Source organism: Doryrhamphus excisus, chromosome 5, assembly GCF_030265055.1.
Source record: "Doryrhamphus excisus isolate RoL2022-K1 chromosome 5, RoL_Dexc_1.0, whole genome shotgun sequence".
Lineage (NCBI taxonomy): Eukaryota > Metazoa > Chordata > Actinopteri > Syngnathiformes > Syngnathidae > Doryrhamphus > Doryrhamphus excisus.
The window spans coordinates 7,359,162-7,375,993 of record NC_080470.1 but is presented as its reverse complement, the minus strand read 5'-3'; the positions used below and the strand labels follow the sequence as shown (position 1 = coordinate 7,375,993).

General features: G+C 37.4%; 2 protein-coding genes across 5 annotated transcripts; both read right to left on the bottom strand.

Annotated features, from left to right (window-relative positions):
• Positions 1 to 17: 17 nt before the first annotated feature.
• On the bottom strand, positions 18 to 7,169 carry uchl5 (ubiquitin carboxyl-terminal hydrolase L5). The gene is made up of 11 exons (XM_058072941.1): positions 6,931 to 7,169; positions 6,457 to 6,520; positions 6,275 to 6,380; positions 4,939 to 5,064; positions 4,628 to 4,689; positions 4,110 to 4,240; positions 3,515 to 3,578; positions 2,690 to 2,792; positions 1,503 to 1,616; positions 558 to 656; positions 18 to 333 (listed from the first exon to the last, which is right to left on the bottom strand). Exons 1-11 carry the CDS (start codon positions 7,004 to 7,006, stop codon positions 289 to 291), a joined length of 990 nt encoding a protein of 329 aa, XP_057928924.1. The 5' UTR covers positions 7,007 to 7,169; the 3' UTR covers positions 18 to 288.
• A 446-nt stretch (positions 7,170 to 7,615) lies between these two features.
• Positions 7,616 to 11,203, bottom strand: glrx2 (glutaredoxin 2). Of its 4 annotated transcripts, none has more exons than XM_058073331.1 (4): positions 11,143 to 11,203; positions 10,411 to 10,477; positions 9,750 to 9,926; positions 7,616 to 8,118 (listed from the first exon to the last, which is right to left on the bottom strand). In XM_058073331.1, exons 2-4 carry the CDS (start codon positions 10,474 to 10,476, stop codon positions 7,960 to 7,962), a joined length of 402 nt encoding a protein of 133 aa, XP_057929314.1. In that variant the 5' UTR covers position 10,477; positions 11,143 to 11,203; the 3' UTR covers positions 7,616 to 7,959. The 4 variants fall into 4 exon arrangements, with proteins under 4 accessions (XP_057929314.1, XP_057929313.1, XP_057929311.1 ...); XM_058073330.1 differs by having other exon boundaries at positions 11,084 to 11,166; XM_058073328.1 differs by lacking the exon at positions 11,143 to 11,203 and adding an exon at positions 10,930 to 11,136.
• Between the last annotated feature and the right edge of the window lie 5,629 nt (positions 11,204 to 16,832).

Sequence of the window (16,832 nt, the reverse complement as noted above, 5' to 3'; positions counted from 1 at the left end):
TCATGAACACACATCAATTAGCAAATTTAATGACACTTTTATTATGAAAATAAGACAGTTTAAACATGTCTTCTTCAATCATGCATGGAAGCTGATGAACACTCTCTGCTACACCTGCAACACAGTTCGGAAGTCTGGATGCAATAACACAGTGAAGAAGTGCTGCAGAAGTGTATATGGCAGATGTACAGAATCTATGTGGCTCACAGGCAAGATCATGACCTTCGGGCCTCTGTGTTTGAGGGCCAGTGTGTGTGTATGTATGTAATACAGTAAGTGTGACCATGATCACTTGGCCTCCTGGGCTTTTTTGGCGTTCTGTTTCTCCTTCGCCTGGTAAAAACAATACATTTCAGTGAGTGCACGTTTCACATTGAATCCAAAAATATATATATTTTTTTTTTTACGTCACCATTTGCCAAAACTAATTATTTGCCAAAAAAAAATATCAAATCTCTCTTCAAAACTGTGTCAATAAAAGTAACAATAATATTTGAGCTTTTTTCTAATAATATACATATTTCTTTGTTAAAATGTGTTAAAAATTCAACATTCACCTTCTCCACCAAAGGTATTAACTGCTGGTGCTCTGCCAGCGTCTTCAATAACTCCATAATGAAGGGAAGATAGTTGTGCTTTCTTCGAATGTTTTCAATCTGTAAGAATAAACAGGAGTCCAAGGGGGAAAGGCGGATGATGATGTGGATGGTTAGAAAATCAATCTTACTAGACCTCACCAAGATATAGTACAAAAAATTAAATTAAGAGTAAACCACTCAAACCTCTGCCGTTTATACAAGGCCTCAATGTTATTCATGATCAGACATTTACTATATGAGGAAATACATTTTCCCTTACTAAAATTGAATGGTCCGTAAATAGAAAAAAAATAGAAAATAGAACAGTCCAGAATGTTTACCATAGCTTGATCATAACTAAGAGAGAAATATTTGACCATTTGAGCATGTGATGTTATGACACTTCTGTGAGCAGAATTCCAAGATAATACAGTTGTCCCTCGGTTATGGTGGTTAATGGTTTCCAGACCTAATTGTGATTAGTGAATTTCTGCAAAGTAGGAATCAATATTAATGTACAGAATATTTTGTAGTTTCAGCATAGAAAACCAGTTTATGACTTTCTAAAATCAGGTTTTAATATTATTAGAGAACTGCAGACATTAAACCCCACTAGTCACTTTTACACCCTTTATACTTTATACTATTATTCTTTATATTACATAGGCTATGAGATCACTGCAGGCCACTGCTAGATTGCGCGGGATTTACATCCTGACCACGTTGGGGGAAATTTGTTGACCCTGGCCAGCACATGGGTGAAGTAGGATAATCAGAGGGGTTGCAAGTGTGTTGTACTTATAGGGCAAGTGATTTGTGATATTCTGTTTCTCGGTTACAATAACACTACTACAGAAATTCTGGACTGTTCATAGCTTTGTAAGGCGGTAAACTCATCAAATGCAGAAAATCAAATATACCAACCTTATATCTTTTAAGTTTCTGATTTTCCTCCTCAATAAGAAGCTGGTACTTGGCAATCTCCGACTGAATGGAGCTTAGAAATGTGCTGCTCTGGTCTGTGTCCATTGGCTCATCCTGGAAAGCACAAAAATAGAGGTTTATATGTATATAGATTAGATGAAGTTCTGCACGATTACAATGCTGGTTCAATCACATCTTCTTACACCTGCTACAAGCAGGCGGAATGCAACACCAAAAAAGACAAAATGACAAATGACCTCATCTGTTGTAAAACTGCTTTGCAGCAGAGTAAACAAAAGATAAAGCAATTTTATTTAAACCCTGTCATGTATTTATTCACTCTAGGTTGACTGAAAATAGTAGAAGCTAAAAACTATTTCTGCTGACGTTCAATGCTTGAGGCTTTCACATCGCATGCATTGATTGTCATCAGCATGACTAAGCAAGATGAGATTTTGTATGACAGAAACAGAGGACATTTCAGACAACACCCAGTGGCAATACTGCTATGAATTACAACAGAGTAAACATTTCCATTACAAGAAAAAGGTTAGATAAACAACACATATAAGACAGGAGTGACTGGGCTACAGCATGTGGAATATTAATTTGATGCATGTTTTGGAATAAAACGAATACCCGGGAACTGTAGTATTGAAGCAAATATTCTTGGAGCCTTTGGGAGCTACTCAAAACAAGCTGCAAACTTTGTTTTAGAAACAAAATGTCACTGTGGTAAAAAGCCACGTTTGGATGTCTGAAAACCAGAAGCTAGGGAGAGAATATTAACTGGCTGCTGCCAATGCAAAGTAAAGCCAGTGACAGCTAGGCAAAGCAAGTAAACAAAGATGCAATACTCGACGAAAGATGGATTTGGAAAGAAAGTGATCAAGCACTCTGCAATCAATTGGTCTAGTCTGTGTCAAGCTCAATACAAGACGTGTCATTTTGTCTGCAACCCTACGTGATGCAGTAGGCATAGAGTATTAGTTGCCACATGCAGATTGTTTTTTGTGTGTTTTTCATTATAGTTTGTGTTTTTTTACAGAAATGAATCGATACCCATCAGAGGCCAATCAATCCCAATTTTTAATAAATGAGCACGAGTTGCAACCCTTAATTTATCTGTTTTGAATATTAATGTTAACTTCAAGCTTCAACTGTTTGCTCTTTCTGCTCTTTCTCACCTCAGCAAGCTGCGTCTGAAGCTCTGCGATCTTCCTCTCATATATCATTTTTCGGTCTGAGACGATGGCCATCAGGTTGAAACGAATCTCCCCTTCACTGTACCTGAGAAGAAAGCCCTCTCAGTTAAACTATGTAAAAGTGTCACATTAAACATGAAAAAAAATAATATTTTATAGAAAATCTGTTAACCTTCTAATTACATCTTAAAACGTGACTAGAGCTATCACTTCATAGTCATCTTTACAGACATATTACCTAATATAGTAGACATAAGACATAAATAAAATGAGCCATTTTAGACGCAAGTAAAACTTGTGCTTGTTGCTTTAAATGTGTTCCATAGCTATGGGAGACGTGTGTGATGTGTGTGTGTGTGTGTGTGTGTGTGTGTGTGTGTGTGTGTGTGTGTGTGTGGTGGGGGGGACAGACGGTTTGTCAGATAATTGGAACCTGCTATAAAACCCTGCTGTTGCAGCGATTGAATCTGGTGATTGTGTGTCTCAACAAACATTACATTACCCTGACTGACACCTCACCCTGAATGAGTCTTCTGAAAGCTTTATATTTGTATGTTTGTTCATTTTGCCATTTTAATGCTTGAGAATGCTTAATTTAGGCAACAATTTGGTAAAATTAGCATAAATATATATATTTTTTACTAATAGGCCGTATAACGTATAACATGATTTATTCATATATTTGTGGAAAACCAGGACAGAGTGGCAAATTTCAAAGTGTGAAGTGGTGAGGGATTCCTGTGAAACAACACATTTCATTGGAATTGAATGAAAGTATATGGTCATATGATAAAAAGTCATATTCACTTTTGTATTCTTTTTTCAATGACTGGGCGGACAGCACTGATCCAATCATCTTGGTTGCAAACACCTAGTGGAGAAAAAGGAAATCAGAAAAAAAGATTAAATCAGACCAAAGTTGTAAGTTGTGCAATGTTTTTTTTTTGATAATTTTAGTTACTTTTACAAATAGGTTGCATAAGATTAGATGTATTGAGGATTTTCTGTAATCCGCAGCAGCAAATATACACATGGCAAGTCTGTGAGGAAACCATAGAGCTATGTGAAAACTCTTTGAAAGAAAGGGAGGCTCCCTCTAGTGGACAGAAGCAGCTGAGTCATTGTAATCATCCATTGGGAAGAAATGCATTATGGGAAGCCGTTAAAATAGTTGTTTTTTTAATTCCAAACTCGTATTTGTACTTTTATTTTATATTTACTATCTACCTTTTGAGTGTTAATTTGCTGTGTGATGATTTGATTTTTTTTTTTATAAGATGACACCGTGAGTCAGACTGTAACTATGGGTTGTAAGGTTGCTTGTGATTGGATCCTGCCAAATAAAGAGCTACCTCTGGAGAGCACAACTCTGTGTCCGACAAAATTCTGTTTGTGTTCTTACCTAGGTCAATTGGTCCTTCTCGAAGTCCATCCAACTCGTAAAGTCGACCATTTACAGGAACATAACTCACAAAGTGAAATGCATCCTCATCCTTTGCAGAGGACTTTGCATCAAACTCAAACATTTGTTGTCTGCATATACAAAAAAGGGAAAACATCTATTCAGTAAACACAAACAACATTTTTTCTATGATACAAACTTTTATTCCCCAGGGAAATTCAGTTTTTACTCTGTGTATCCATTGTTGCAGCAAAGCAGAGTGAAAAAGCACCCAAACAGGGTTACGTTGATACTGAGACTGTCGGTCTCTGTCCTCTGAACGCAGACTAGCATCTCTCCAACAGGTAGATGCAATATGTCTGCAGCAGGACTCAAACTATGACCTTCCGAAAGCCAGAACCTTCCAAAATGAGCTACTGCCAACCCAAATATTGAAGGTATGTAGTTAATGAGATTTCACACCAAAACCCAATCACAAACAGGACCTTTGTTCCATCCAATACAGAAGCAGGACGTACCTGGCAAAGCTGTTGTGAACTTGTCTGATAACTTCTGAGTTGCTTAGAGCCAAACCTTTCATCTGTGGGGCAAACAGGAAAGATGATTATACAACTGACAGTTTTGTAGAAACGATCAAATATCGTTATCCCACTTGGTAACTACATGAAAATAAAATGTGCTGCATCATTGATTTCAGATGCAGAGGTCTGCATCAATTTCATTATCACTTTGCTATTGCTACAAAGAACATTGTATTTATTGAACAGTATGGCAAAATTCATCCATATCCTCAATTACTTTGATTAATAGTGAAAAAGAATAAACATACTGCAGCATCAAAACTCTGTGAAAACTCTCTGAACTCAGCGAGTGTGTCTCCAAGCAGCATGTCGGGATGGGAGCAGTTGAGCAAAACGCTGACAATTGCCTGGGTGGCACAAGCGTTGTTAATGACCTGAAATCACAGAGGTAAAATAAATTTCCATTAAAAGGGTGAGAAGAGAGATCTATCAGTCCCTACACAGCCTAATGATCATTATGTGAAGCAGCACGGGAAGTTTAGATAGAATTTAATTAAATACTAATGGAATGCTACTCCAATTTGTTATGGCACTGTAGGTTCCCTATATACCAGTGGTGGCCAAAGTGCAGCCCAGGGGACGGGGTACAATTTCAGGCCTCTGCTTCTTTTTTTTTTTTTCGGCTCTCTGCACAATCTAGTGGTTGTCAATTATTTCTGTAATGACAGAAATGTTTTCAGACCCCAACATTTTAAGTCCTATTCAGAAACTGATATCTATCGATTTATCTGTAGTGTACAGATTGAACACAAAAGTGAAACCAGGTCAATGCAACAAAATGGAAAACTGAAGCATACCAATGTATTCAAGAGTCAAACCGCATGCCGAGTACAATAAATCTGTACATTTTGCACTAACATTACAAAACATTGTAGGTACTCCCTGCCACTTTTTCAGTGAAGGTAAAATTAACCTTAAATGTTAATTCATATTTTTTTTTATCCTTCATATGCATTTAAAACTGTTTAAGGCATGTACAACTATAATTGTTAAACTATAAAAATTGTTTTGTGTTAATATTGATGACAGTCAACCACTGATGACATCATAGACTGATGACATAGCTGATATCCGTTTACTGTTGCCATTCTGTTAGAAAGCTAAGGATGCTAACAAGGATGCTTTGTGATAAAACACATTAAGAATGTAGTTGGAATCATGTAGTGTATAAATAATACAACAAGATACGGATTATATTGTACAATAACCAAAAAAACTTACACAAACTGAGGCAAAATGTTGGGAGAAAAAAATTGATGTTAACCAAAAAGGGTTGTGAGGGTCTACTGTAAAAGATTGTGCTGTTACTGAGTAACATCATGTGAACCTTTGACATATTTGACACTTGGGTACATCAGTCTTCCCTGGGGGTCCCAAACAGGTGTTATGGCATTGCACTTTGCAATTTCATTTACCGATTTAATGTACTGTTCATGTCATACAAAGATCAACTTGATCTGTTACTATTTTGTTGTCTGTATGAAGGTAGAAATTAACTCATCTTTTCTTAGATTTGGGCTTCTTTGATTGTGTAGTTACTGCAAATGCAAAACAATACTGCACCAAGAACAAACTTAAATGTACCTGTTTTGCAAAAAAAAGATGGTCAAGTCTTGAATCCTGCACAATTGATCCAGCTGGCTCTTCTCCTGCTTGCCACTTAAACAGGAAAATCAACCCATGGACAGGCCTGGAAGAGGATATGTAAATTAAAAGACGCACCAATCAAAGTATACAAGAGAGTTACGCACACTGATTGAACGTACTTCAAGTTGTCAAAGTTCTCTGGCTCCATGCTCCATATCTCTTCAACCTGGGCACCTTTGCAGCCTAAGAAATGTCACAAAAGCATCGGAAATTCAAACCTCTCAGGGAATTTGAGCATTAAAATGGATGTAGACGCACGGCTGTATTATTTATCAAATTCAAAACTGAGCAGTGATTATATGTATCGTTCATTTGAACAGACTGGTTTTCACTCGCCGTTGTTTTGAACGCTGAGTAATGCTAGCAATTAGCGTGTCTATTTAATGTATTCTGATCAGAGCAGTGAAACTTTAAACATAATGCATACGAGGCCGGATTTAATATATGATTCTACGTACGATTGTTTCATTCATGCAGTCGTTTGGCAAAACGCACAGGTAATTTCTGTGTTGCCATTAGCTCGAATGCAGCAGGCTAATAGGTAGCTATGTTACGATGAAATTGTTGGTTCAGTTTAACTCAGAAACACTCACCGAATCCTTTTATGAGCTCCGTAAATACTCCGGGATCACTCTCCATAAGACACCACTCTCCCGCACTTCCAGCCATTATTTCTAATGTTATTTACTCAAGCGTACAAGGCGCATGTATTGAATGTAAACCTAGCTTACTCAGTCAAGCTAATGTCACAGACTACACGGGAGCGAAACCAGTGCAATGTGGGCAACGCGGGTTCGCTTGTTTTACTCCACGGCGTACACAGCCGGCACAGCCTGAAACGAACCTGTCCTGGCCGTTTTGTATTGCTATTCGACAGCTTGTTTACCGCGGATCGTTACTAAACCAGTTAGTTATTCCCACAATGAAATATGAAGTGATGCTGAATGTTGTTTCAAACAAGATCCAAAAAGCAATCGAGTAATTAAATAAATTAAAGGTGAAAGATCAGCCCACTAGGTTGCATTTTGTATGAGTGCTCTGTCAGCACTAATTTGGATGGAAACAGCTCACAAATATGTTTACTTTTAATGGCTGTGTATAAGGAATTGGAATGAATGTGTATAAGGTGGTTAAAAAGCTGCCATAGTGAACACAACAAATCTCTGTAGATTTCAATAGATTATCAAAATCCATAGTTTTAGATCTTTAGTTCTGGGATAAAACAGCATCTTATAGAATGTTGCTCAAAATGAAGTGTAGCTCAACAGTCACTGCAGATGTTTTTCAATAAAATGTTTTATTTCAATGAGCCCCATAAAATATGCATATCACACTAGAGGTAGTGTCCAATGGAAATTTAATTAGATCATTTTTTACATCATGAATATTTCAACGTTAAATATGTACTTTGATAAATAAAAACAACTGTGTTTCAAGCCATACAGACATTGAAGCACATCATGTCAAAGTTGTAATAAATTGCGGGATGAAAATGTGCATCACGCATCAAGTATTGAGTGCACTTTGTTAAAAACAACTGTGTTCAAGTCATACGCAATTTCAAAGAAAAGATCCAGCAAACATTCAATAAATACATGTTTGAAAGAAAGCAAAACGGTTAGTCATTTTGCAAACTGTCCACTGCCTGAGCCTTCGGCGTTGCTTGCAGCACAGCAGGGAGCACACTGTTTGATTAGGGGCACTAACTTGCCCTGCTGATGGAGCTGTTTGGTATCCGAGCCACCCCCGATGCAGCTTCCATTAATGAAGACTCTTGGCACCTGAACACACAAGTGATTCCTTATATTAGACAGTCAGAAATGCGCCAACGCAGAGGCACATTTGTAAATAAGACACAGAGGGAATTCAAGGTTTTCAGCAACCACTTTTTATAGCAGTATAGCTCAAGGGACGGTACTATAGCTTATACGGCAGTATAGTATATTTACTATTTACTGAAAATTGTCTTGCCTACAGTCATGCATGATGGTTGTAATGTTCATGGGCTGCATGAGTGCTGCCAGCACTAAGAAGCTGTGGTTCATTGAGGGAAACATGTCACATGGCCTATTGAGATCTTGTGTACTTTTACTTTTACAGTCAATGACATGGCAGTCTGTGACTCCATAGTATCTATTGAATAAATGAATGCTGTTTTGAGGTTGGCTATGGCCTATTAGTAGTAAAAAAAAAAAAAATACTAGAAAGACAAAAAAAAGTTCTCCTCCCATTACGTGTGGAAGTGGTAAGTTTGAGCTTCTTTGTCGTTATTCCCCACTCTGTTTGAAACACTTATGATTAGACCAAGTAAATAGGAGATGCTAAGTAGCTCTCTAGCTTGCTATACTAGCAGCGTCTGTCTGTTATGTCCCTGCAGTGATCTCATGCTGCACAAGTGTGATGTAAACAAAGAATAATAGGAGTATAAAAGTGACTACAGGGGTGTTATTTCACATCTATTAGGGCTCTACTAATGTTAAAAACCGTAATAAGAAAGACATAAGCGGGTTTTCTATGCTCTAAATATGAAACTATTCCGTTTATTAATATTGAATCGAATTGCAGAAACCTGTGAGTAATTGATACGCGTAATTGATATGTACATATAGACATTTTTTGTTATAAATCATCAACGTTCTCCTCCAATATTGATTCAACATTTGCAATAAAAGCGACAGATTGTAAGTAGATACAGTTTCAAAGTTTCACTTTTGTGTCTCACAGCAGCTTTGGTGCATTGAAGGACCACCGAACAAAGTGCGAAATCTCAATGCTTGGTGAAAAAATATTATCACAACGTGGAAAAAAATAGTATTTTGTACATTTTACCTATATTAACATGCATTTATAAATTATTACCGGTTTATGGTAATTGAGATGTTTACTGCAGGAAAAAAAAGTCCTGACTATACGGCCAACATACAACCATGAAACCACTGTTATTATGATTATTGTTATTATGTTTCTACCTGTTGTGAAATAATTTAAACCTGCCATAAAATCTGTTCATATATGGTACTTCCGTGGTGGTCTCACCAATCAATTACTGTCACCTAGTGACCAATGTGGAATACTACCTTCACATGTTAGTGGGCTTAATGGCTGGCTTACACTATTTGTCTTTTAGTTTATTTAGCATTTTTATACTTGAAAAATTGGGGCAAAATGTGCACGTTTTTACGATTAATAGGGTATATTCAACCACAAAACAGTGATCATTTATTAATACATTTTTGAAAAACCGCAATAGAATGAAGGGGCAAGGTCGAAATGTGATGTAGCGAGGGATGACGGTATTAAGAATGTATCGTGTTTTTTCTGTGCGATTGTTTGTGGTTAATAAAAAAGATATTAGGTGTTGTCTCAAAACAAAACATTAAAGTAATCCCCAGAAGCAACGAGAGGTCCTTACCGTTCTGGCACCAGTCACCTGAGCTAAGGCCTCTTGTAGTCTCCTCCCTTCATTGTGTTCATCAAGTTCAATAACTTTGTAAGTGGCGCCTATTTCATTGAACACATTTTTGGCCATTTTGCAGTATGGGCACGTGGTCTTGGAAAATATCACAACACAGTTCTGTGACACCACCTCCTGAAAGTAAAAGGAAAACATCATGCTTCAATACCAACAGGACATCCATTTCTAATTTCTTTACAACTTGTTATAATCTATATCTACAGAATAATAACAATTGTATCTATATTAGCCGTAAAACTAAATGGAGAAATATATATGTGTATTTTTTTGTTACAATTAACACCATATAATGTATGCTTCTAAATAATTATGTTAAATCTATCCCTAGATGTCATACACTGCAGGTTGTTGGGACTGTATATTGGAAGATATATTCTGGATTCATTCAAACAATGAACACCAACCCCCCAAAATATGAGCTTTAGATGCAAGTAGCAACAACAACAGAAGCAAGCTAGTCTAGCAAAACAGAACTCAAGATGACAACTGCAGCATGAATACAATGGGTGATATGTGAATAGCTAGTGAAGACCGTTATAAGTGATATTGGAATCTATTTTAAATATTTTACTAAAGCAATTGAGATGTGTCTTCTTACATTAACATACTGCACACAGGCCGTACTGGATGATCTCCCTGTATGGGATGACGTAAAATTGCCCATTCTGGAAAAAAACACACGTTAACACAAATAAGCACAGAATAAAATCAGTGTTAAAACAGAACAGTTTTGCACAACTACCACTACCACAATAAAACCCAGCTTCTTAAAACCTTAAAAGTGGTAAAATATGACAGGAAGATGTGAGAGGAACGTTAATTTGCATCAGTGAGAACCCCAAGAGGATAACTGCTGGTCTGAACATCCACATTTCCATTATTAAAACCCTCGTTATGTAGTTCACCACGTTTGAAACAGTGGTGTCCCGTCGCGTCGTCACTAACTGTACAAAGGTTTATGTGACCAACTAGGTTGGTTAATCCAGGATTAAAAGTTAAAGTGAGTGACGTCAACTGTGTTTTTAAAACTGCCACGTATTTATATGAAGTAAGTGTTGCTTATTATGATCGAGCGGGTGAGGTAATACATTAAATGAATGAATGTTTAAATAATGACCTTCGGCAACCGGTCCACGCTGCTCGAGATAGACATCCTGCTCGGGAAAACATCGATAAAAAACCACAAACGGCCCAAAAATAATCTAATAGTTTTAGTTGATAAAACATGCAGTAACGGTAAAAAATATATATATATGTCCGCAATTAAACACCTCGAATTGCTGTTAGGCGCTTGTTTACGTCCGTTGTATTTGTTTCACTTGGAGCCTACCTTACATGAACACCCGGAAGTAGTAACTGACGCAGGTGAACGTAACTCACTGACGTCACCAAAAACGCGCGGTGTTGAGGGGAGGGAGGCGTGTCCAATTTAGTAAAGAAAGTGAAATGAATATGATAATAGTGTTCAATGTAACATATTTATTTGATATTTATATAAAAATATATACTCCACAGAAAAAAATAAAATAAATAAATAAAAAATAAATATATAATTATCAAATACTATAACAAATATCGAATAGCAACATATTTACCTGTATACATTAAAACAAATGTTAAGAAAAACATGGTGATTTTTTAAATCATTTGGGGGAGAGCAAATATTGAAGTCAGTTTATATGACTCCCATTCAAACAGACATAGACAGACATAGACATAGACTTTCTTTAGTCATCTTTATTCTTTATTCATCTTTATTTATTCTTTAGTCATTGCACAATAACACAGCAGTGAAATTCCCAACGAAATGTCGTTGCCTGGCTCCTGTGTAATAATAGATAATAAATAATAATGTGGAGAATAAATAGATGACATCAAATATGAACAATGTACAGCGTAAACAGTAATTTGTACAAATAATTTAAATAATTTAGAATAAATAACAATAATTTAAAGTTTAAGTTTTAAACAGGACAAACATGACATGCACTATCACCAGTCTTGTCTTTTACGCCGTTTAAAAACACATCCATCACAAAGTTGACTCAATGCCATCTGCTATTGGTAAATGGCTGAAAAGATGAAGTATCTGTATCACTTTTGTAAATTAAACTGGCCTCTAATGCTATACACTTTCATAAATCCGATACCATCTGGTCAATAAAATGACATTAAAATGATACACGATACCCACACCAGTTGTAAGTAATCTACTTGGAAACCTCCTTTAAACCCAAGATGCAGGAGTATGGCTGTGTCGATGTGTTATTGGTTTTTAATTATCAAAGTTTGTGAAGTGTGTGAGTTCATATACTGAAATTCTCCCAAGGACAGGAATTAAAGACACAATGCTTTTAAAGGTGTTAGTTTGTTATGTGACAAGTCATCCAGGGCTACCAGGCCGGAGTTCCCAGGGTACAGAAAGAGAAATTAACTGAACATTCGGGACCAGTGTCAATATTTTTGTTTTAATATTTTTGTTTTTATATTACAGTTTAAAAAATCTCTATTTTTAGAGGTTTTGCCCAGGGTCATCTTTAGTTTTGTAGCGTCTCATCTGATGAATTGGACGTGGCTTGTGTCACGCAGCTGAGAAGGTGCTATTGATGCTGACAATTTGTTTTAGAGGAGGTTGCAACAATGCATCAAGTTAGTTTCTCTGGCCTGCTGTCAACACCAATTGCTGTTTTTCTTGAATGGACGTGCAAGGTGGCACCGATTGGATTGGTGGCATGGCAGGTTAGCGTTAGCGCCTGTGTGAAGGTTTTGGGTTGTTCTTCTTATCCAATGTGGAAGCTGTCCAGCATGTGTTTCCTTGATAGGAGAGGCGGACTCCAGTTGTTTCAGAGGCTCAAGATGTCAGGGAAGATTTCACAGCTCCTTGAGCACAGTAATCCTGGAGATCTTGATACAAGGTGGCAAATAAAACGGCCCAGAGGAAGATGCTCAAACACTGACTGAACTCTACTTCTACTTATCTGTGTTGTATGGTGGTGATTGTAGTTAACAAAACTGTGATATATACGGTTGTGTAAGCTTGGCAATTGTTACTTGCTGGAGGCTACACTGTGGATGAGTGGTGAGTACGTCAGGAGATTGAGGGTTTGGATCTTCATTTGGGCATCTGCTTGTGTTTGCATGGGTTTTCTCCAGGTACTCCTCCCACATCCCAAAAAGCATGTTAGGCTCATAGGAGACTCAAAATTGCATGTGAATGTGAGTAAGAATAGTTAATCTATATTTGCCCTGTGATTGGCTGGAAGCCAGTAAGCATGTACCCTAACAAGACCCTATGTATACAAAATAGTATGGGTGATTTACTGGTATAAATCTATTATTTTTTACATTTTCTGGTCCATTACTGTATTTTATTATGAAATTCTGGTTACTTCTATGCATGTGATTTGAAGAGGAAGTGATGTGCTTTACTTTGAAATTTTCTGTTGACGTCAATAAACACGGTTGTTTTACCAAGCTGGAATTTCGTCACTCAGAAGTGGCAATGGAAGACGTACCGATAAGGTTTAGGCTTTTTAGGCTACTCCAAACCACTGTGTGATGTGTGCAATTTCGTTTTTGTCCTCAAGAGGGCAGAGTTGCTTTGTATTGCTTAACATTGAAGCTGCAGCCACAAACATCACATTTTCGTCACATTAATTGAGGGTTAATAAGTGCACACAAACACACATATTGTATATTGTATATAAAATAACATTCTACACGTTATAGTTTTCTGTCTTATCTACAAAGTATATGCTCAAATCAACCAGCATTTCTTGCAACATAGAAATTGTAAAAAAATATGGCAAATATGCCAGCTGTATTTTACTGTACTGTCGTCTATATCTCTGATAATCCTAGTCCCCTGAAGTTGGCTATCCATCTCTGAGAATCCTTTCCCCAGTGTACTTTTATCAGATGCTTTCAGTAGCCTGGACAATTTTCAATGGGATTTTTTTTTTCCAATCTACTGTAGGAAGTTGTGCTAACATAAACATTTTATCGGAGGCCCAATAATCTTTGTCAGATAGCACAGAGGCAGGCAATAAAGAATAAGTTTGCTGAAGATGCAGTGTTACATTGCTTTTTGGCCAAAAGGCACACAGTGATGCTGAAACAGCCTCACAGAGAAACATGGACTTGTAATTGGATTTGGAGCCATAGAGACAACAAGAATAAAGATACACAATTTATGCTGCCATATTGATATTCTGTACATGCAGATGCAGGTGGGTGGGAATGTGGCATATTACTTTACGAAACGCGACACTTACATTGCACGTGTTTGAACGGAACTAACAATTTGCACAGTCAGTCCAAATAAAGACTGATGTGACAGTTTGATTGACTGTTTTTGTTTTTTCCATGAAATTTTCATTTGTCGCAAGTCTTCTCAGAATAAAAGACAACTACTTATCACATTTCCTTAATGGTTGTCATGTCCGTCAAATTTTCACAGACTGTATTCACACTACATCTGAGACTGTACCAAATGTATTATCATAATGATGTGATGATTCTTGACTGAAAAGAAATGAATCTCAGCAATGTCTTAACACAATATATATATGTTTTCACAACAACGGCACAATAATAATAATAATAACATAATAATCATAATAATACCCCGGGCTACTGTTGGGGCTGTAACCCATGACAAACTAAAACTAAGCTCGGAAGCTCCAACGTCACTTCCTGTCCTTCAAACATCTGTCCACTCATCACTAAGTTCCCGTAGGGAACATATTTACTGTGACACACACAAGCAGGTACATCTTAAATGGAATATTAACTCTTATTATGTCTACTATATTGGGTAATAATGGTGCAAATACATTGATGAGATAATAACCACCACAGAAAAAACAACATGGTACTGCTGATGAGTGATTCTGTTACTTCATTTATGTCTAATATGTTGTATTTTCTCTGATTATATGACTAATACAAATGTAAATGTGACTATATGGGTGTTATTTTATTTATTTTATGTCTGGATAGTTCTGATAATGTTCAAAACCATATTTAGAAGATGGTAAGCAGGTTTTCTATGCCATAAATCCCATTTATTAACAGTGAACCACACAGCTAGGAGACCGGGGTTTGATTCCCGGCTCAGGCATCTCTGTGTGGAGTTTGCATGTTCTCCCCGTGCATGCGTGGGTTTTCTCCGGGTACTCCGGTTTCCTCCCACATTCCAAGAACATGCTAGGTTAATTGGCGACTCCAAATTGTCCATAGGTATGAATGTGAGTGTGAATGATTGTTTGTCTGTGTGCTCTGTGATTGGCTGGCGACCAGTCCAGAGAGTTCCCTGCCTCTCGGCCAAAGACAGCTGGGATAGACTCCAGCATGCCCGCCACCCTCGTGAGGAAAAACGGTATAGAAAATGAATGGATGGATTTGAAATATTTAAGTGTGACAAACATGCAAAAAAAGATTTCCCACCACTGTATATGAATTTCAAAGAAGATCAGATACCCACAAATAGATCAGTACAAAGCAGCACACAAAGCCTGTAGTAAGAATAGATAAATAAGGAAATACAAATGAGTCTGCATAATGTTTACTTTTATCCTCCCATTTGCATTTGCATTGCATTCACAAATTAGCTGTGTTACCACCAACCATGTCATCACTTTCCAGCCTCCACTGCAACTGCTCCTCATTAATATTGTTTCTCTCGCTGCATAACTCTAGGGATCAATCACTGGTTACCATGGAGATGAAACCAGGCAAACAGGTACATATTCTGTGTTGCCATGGCTTTTCCATGTATGTGCGTGTGTTTTCTGCGCACTGACTGTACCTGCATTTCACCAATCGAAACAGTGGAAAAGATGAATTAATAGTGGTTTTCACAGTATGCTGTCACCTGGCACACTAAGCTTCCTCTAATCTCATTGAAAAAAATATTACATAAAAAATAGAGCCCTGTTTTGTTTATTTGAAGTTTAAAAAGATAAAGCTCGCCACACAGCTAGGAGACCTGGGTTTGATTCCCGCTCGGCCATCTCTGTGTGGAGTTTGCACGTTCTCCCCGTGCATGCGTGGGTTTTCTCCGGGTACTCCGGTTTCCTCCCACATTCCAAAAACATGCTAGGTTAATTGGCAACTCCAAATTGTCCATAGGTATGAATGTGAGTGTGAATGGTTGTTTGTCTATATGTGCCCTGTGATTGGCTTGCGACCAGTCCAGGGTGTACCCCGCTTCTCGCCCAAAGACAGCTGGGATAGGCTCCAGCACCCCCGCGACCCTTGTGAGGATAAGCGGTCAAAAATGAATGAATGAATAAAGATAATAGTTCCACAGAATCAGTGTCAACTACAAGAATATTTAAACTGTTTTTAACTCTCTATTAGACCTTAAATGAATACCCTGTTTCCATTTCTCCTTCAAGATTTCACACCTTATCTCTCCCCTCCCACATGAATTTCTCCTGTGTGCTATGACAAGTCTGACATCCACTTCCTTTTTTCCATGCAGTTGACTTTATTAGCTCTGCAGAATGGCAATGGTGAACTGTAGTTAATGTTGTACAGGGAAAAGCTGACCTTGTGAAGGAATCATTGCTTTGCATGACAATGAGAATAACCAAGAAAATTGGCTCACAAAGATGGGCGGTGTCATATTCATAGGTTCCACTCATAGGCGTTTAGTAAATAAACAGAATGCCATAATCCAAGTCGACAAAACACAAAGGAAATAGTGGAGTGCTGTGACTGAAATGCAAACGACAACAATGACTGCATGAAGTCTAGCTATTTTTCTATTAATTTGATTAGACATTTTTTTTACCCACTAGATTCCTGTGGTTCTGTGCCTTGTGATTCATTCATTTTCTACTGTTTATCCTCTTGAGGGTTGCCGGGGTGCTGGAGCCTATCCCAGTTGTATTCAGGAGAGAGATTAAAAACGAGAGAATTATTATAGACTGTTATACTAAACTTTATACTGTGCATACTGTACATTACTGTATTGTTCATTTATTCATTCATTCTCCACTGGTTATTCTGTTC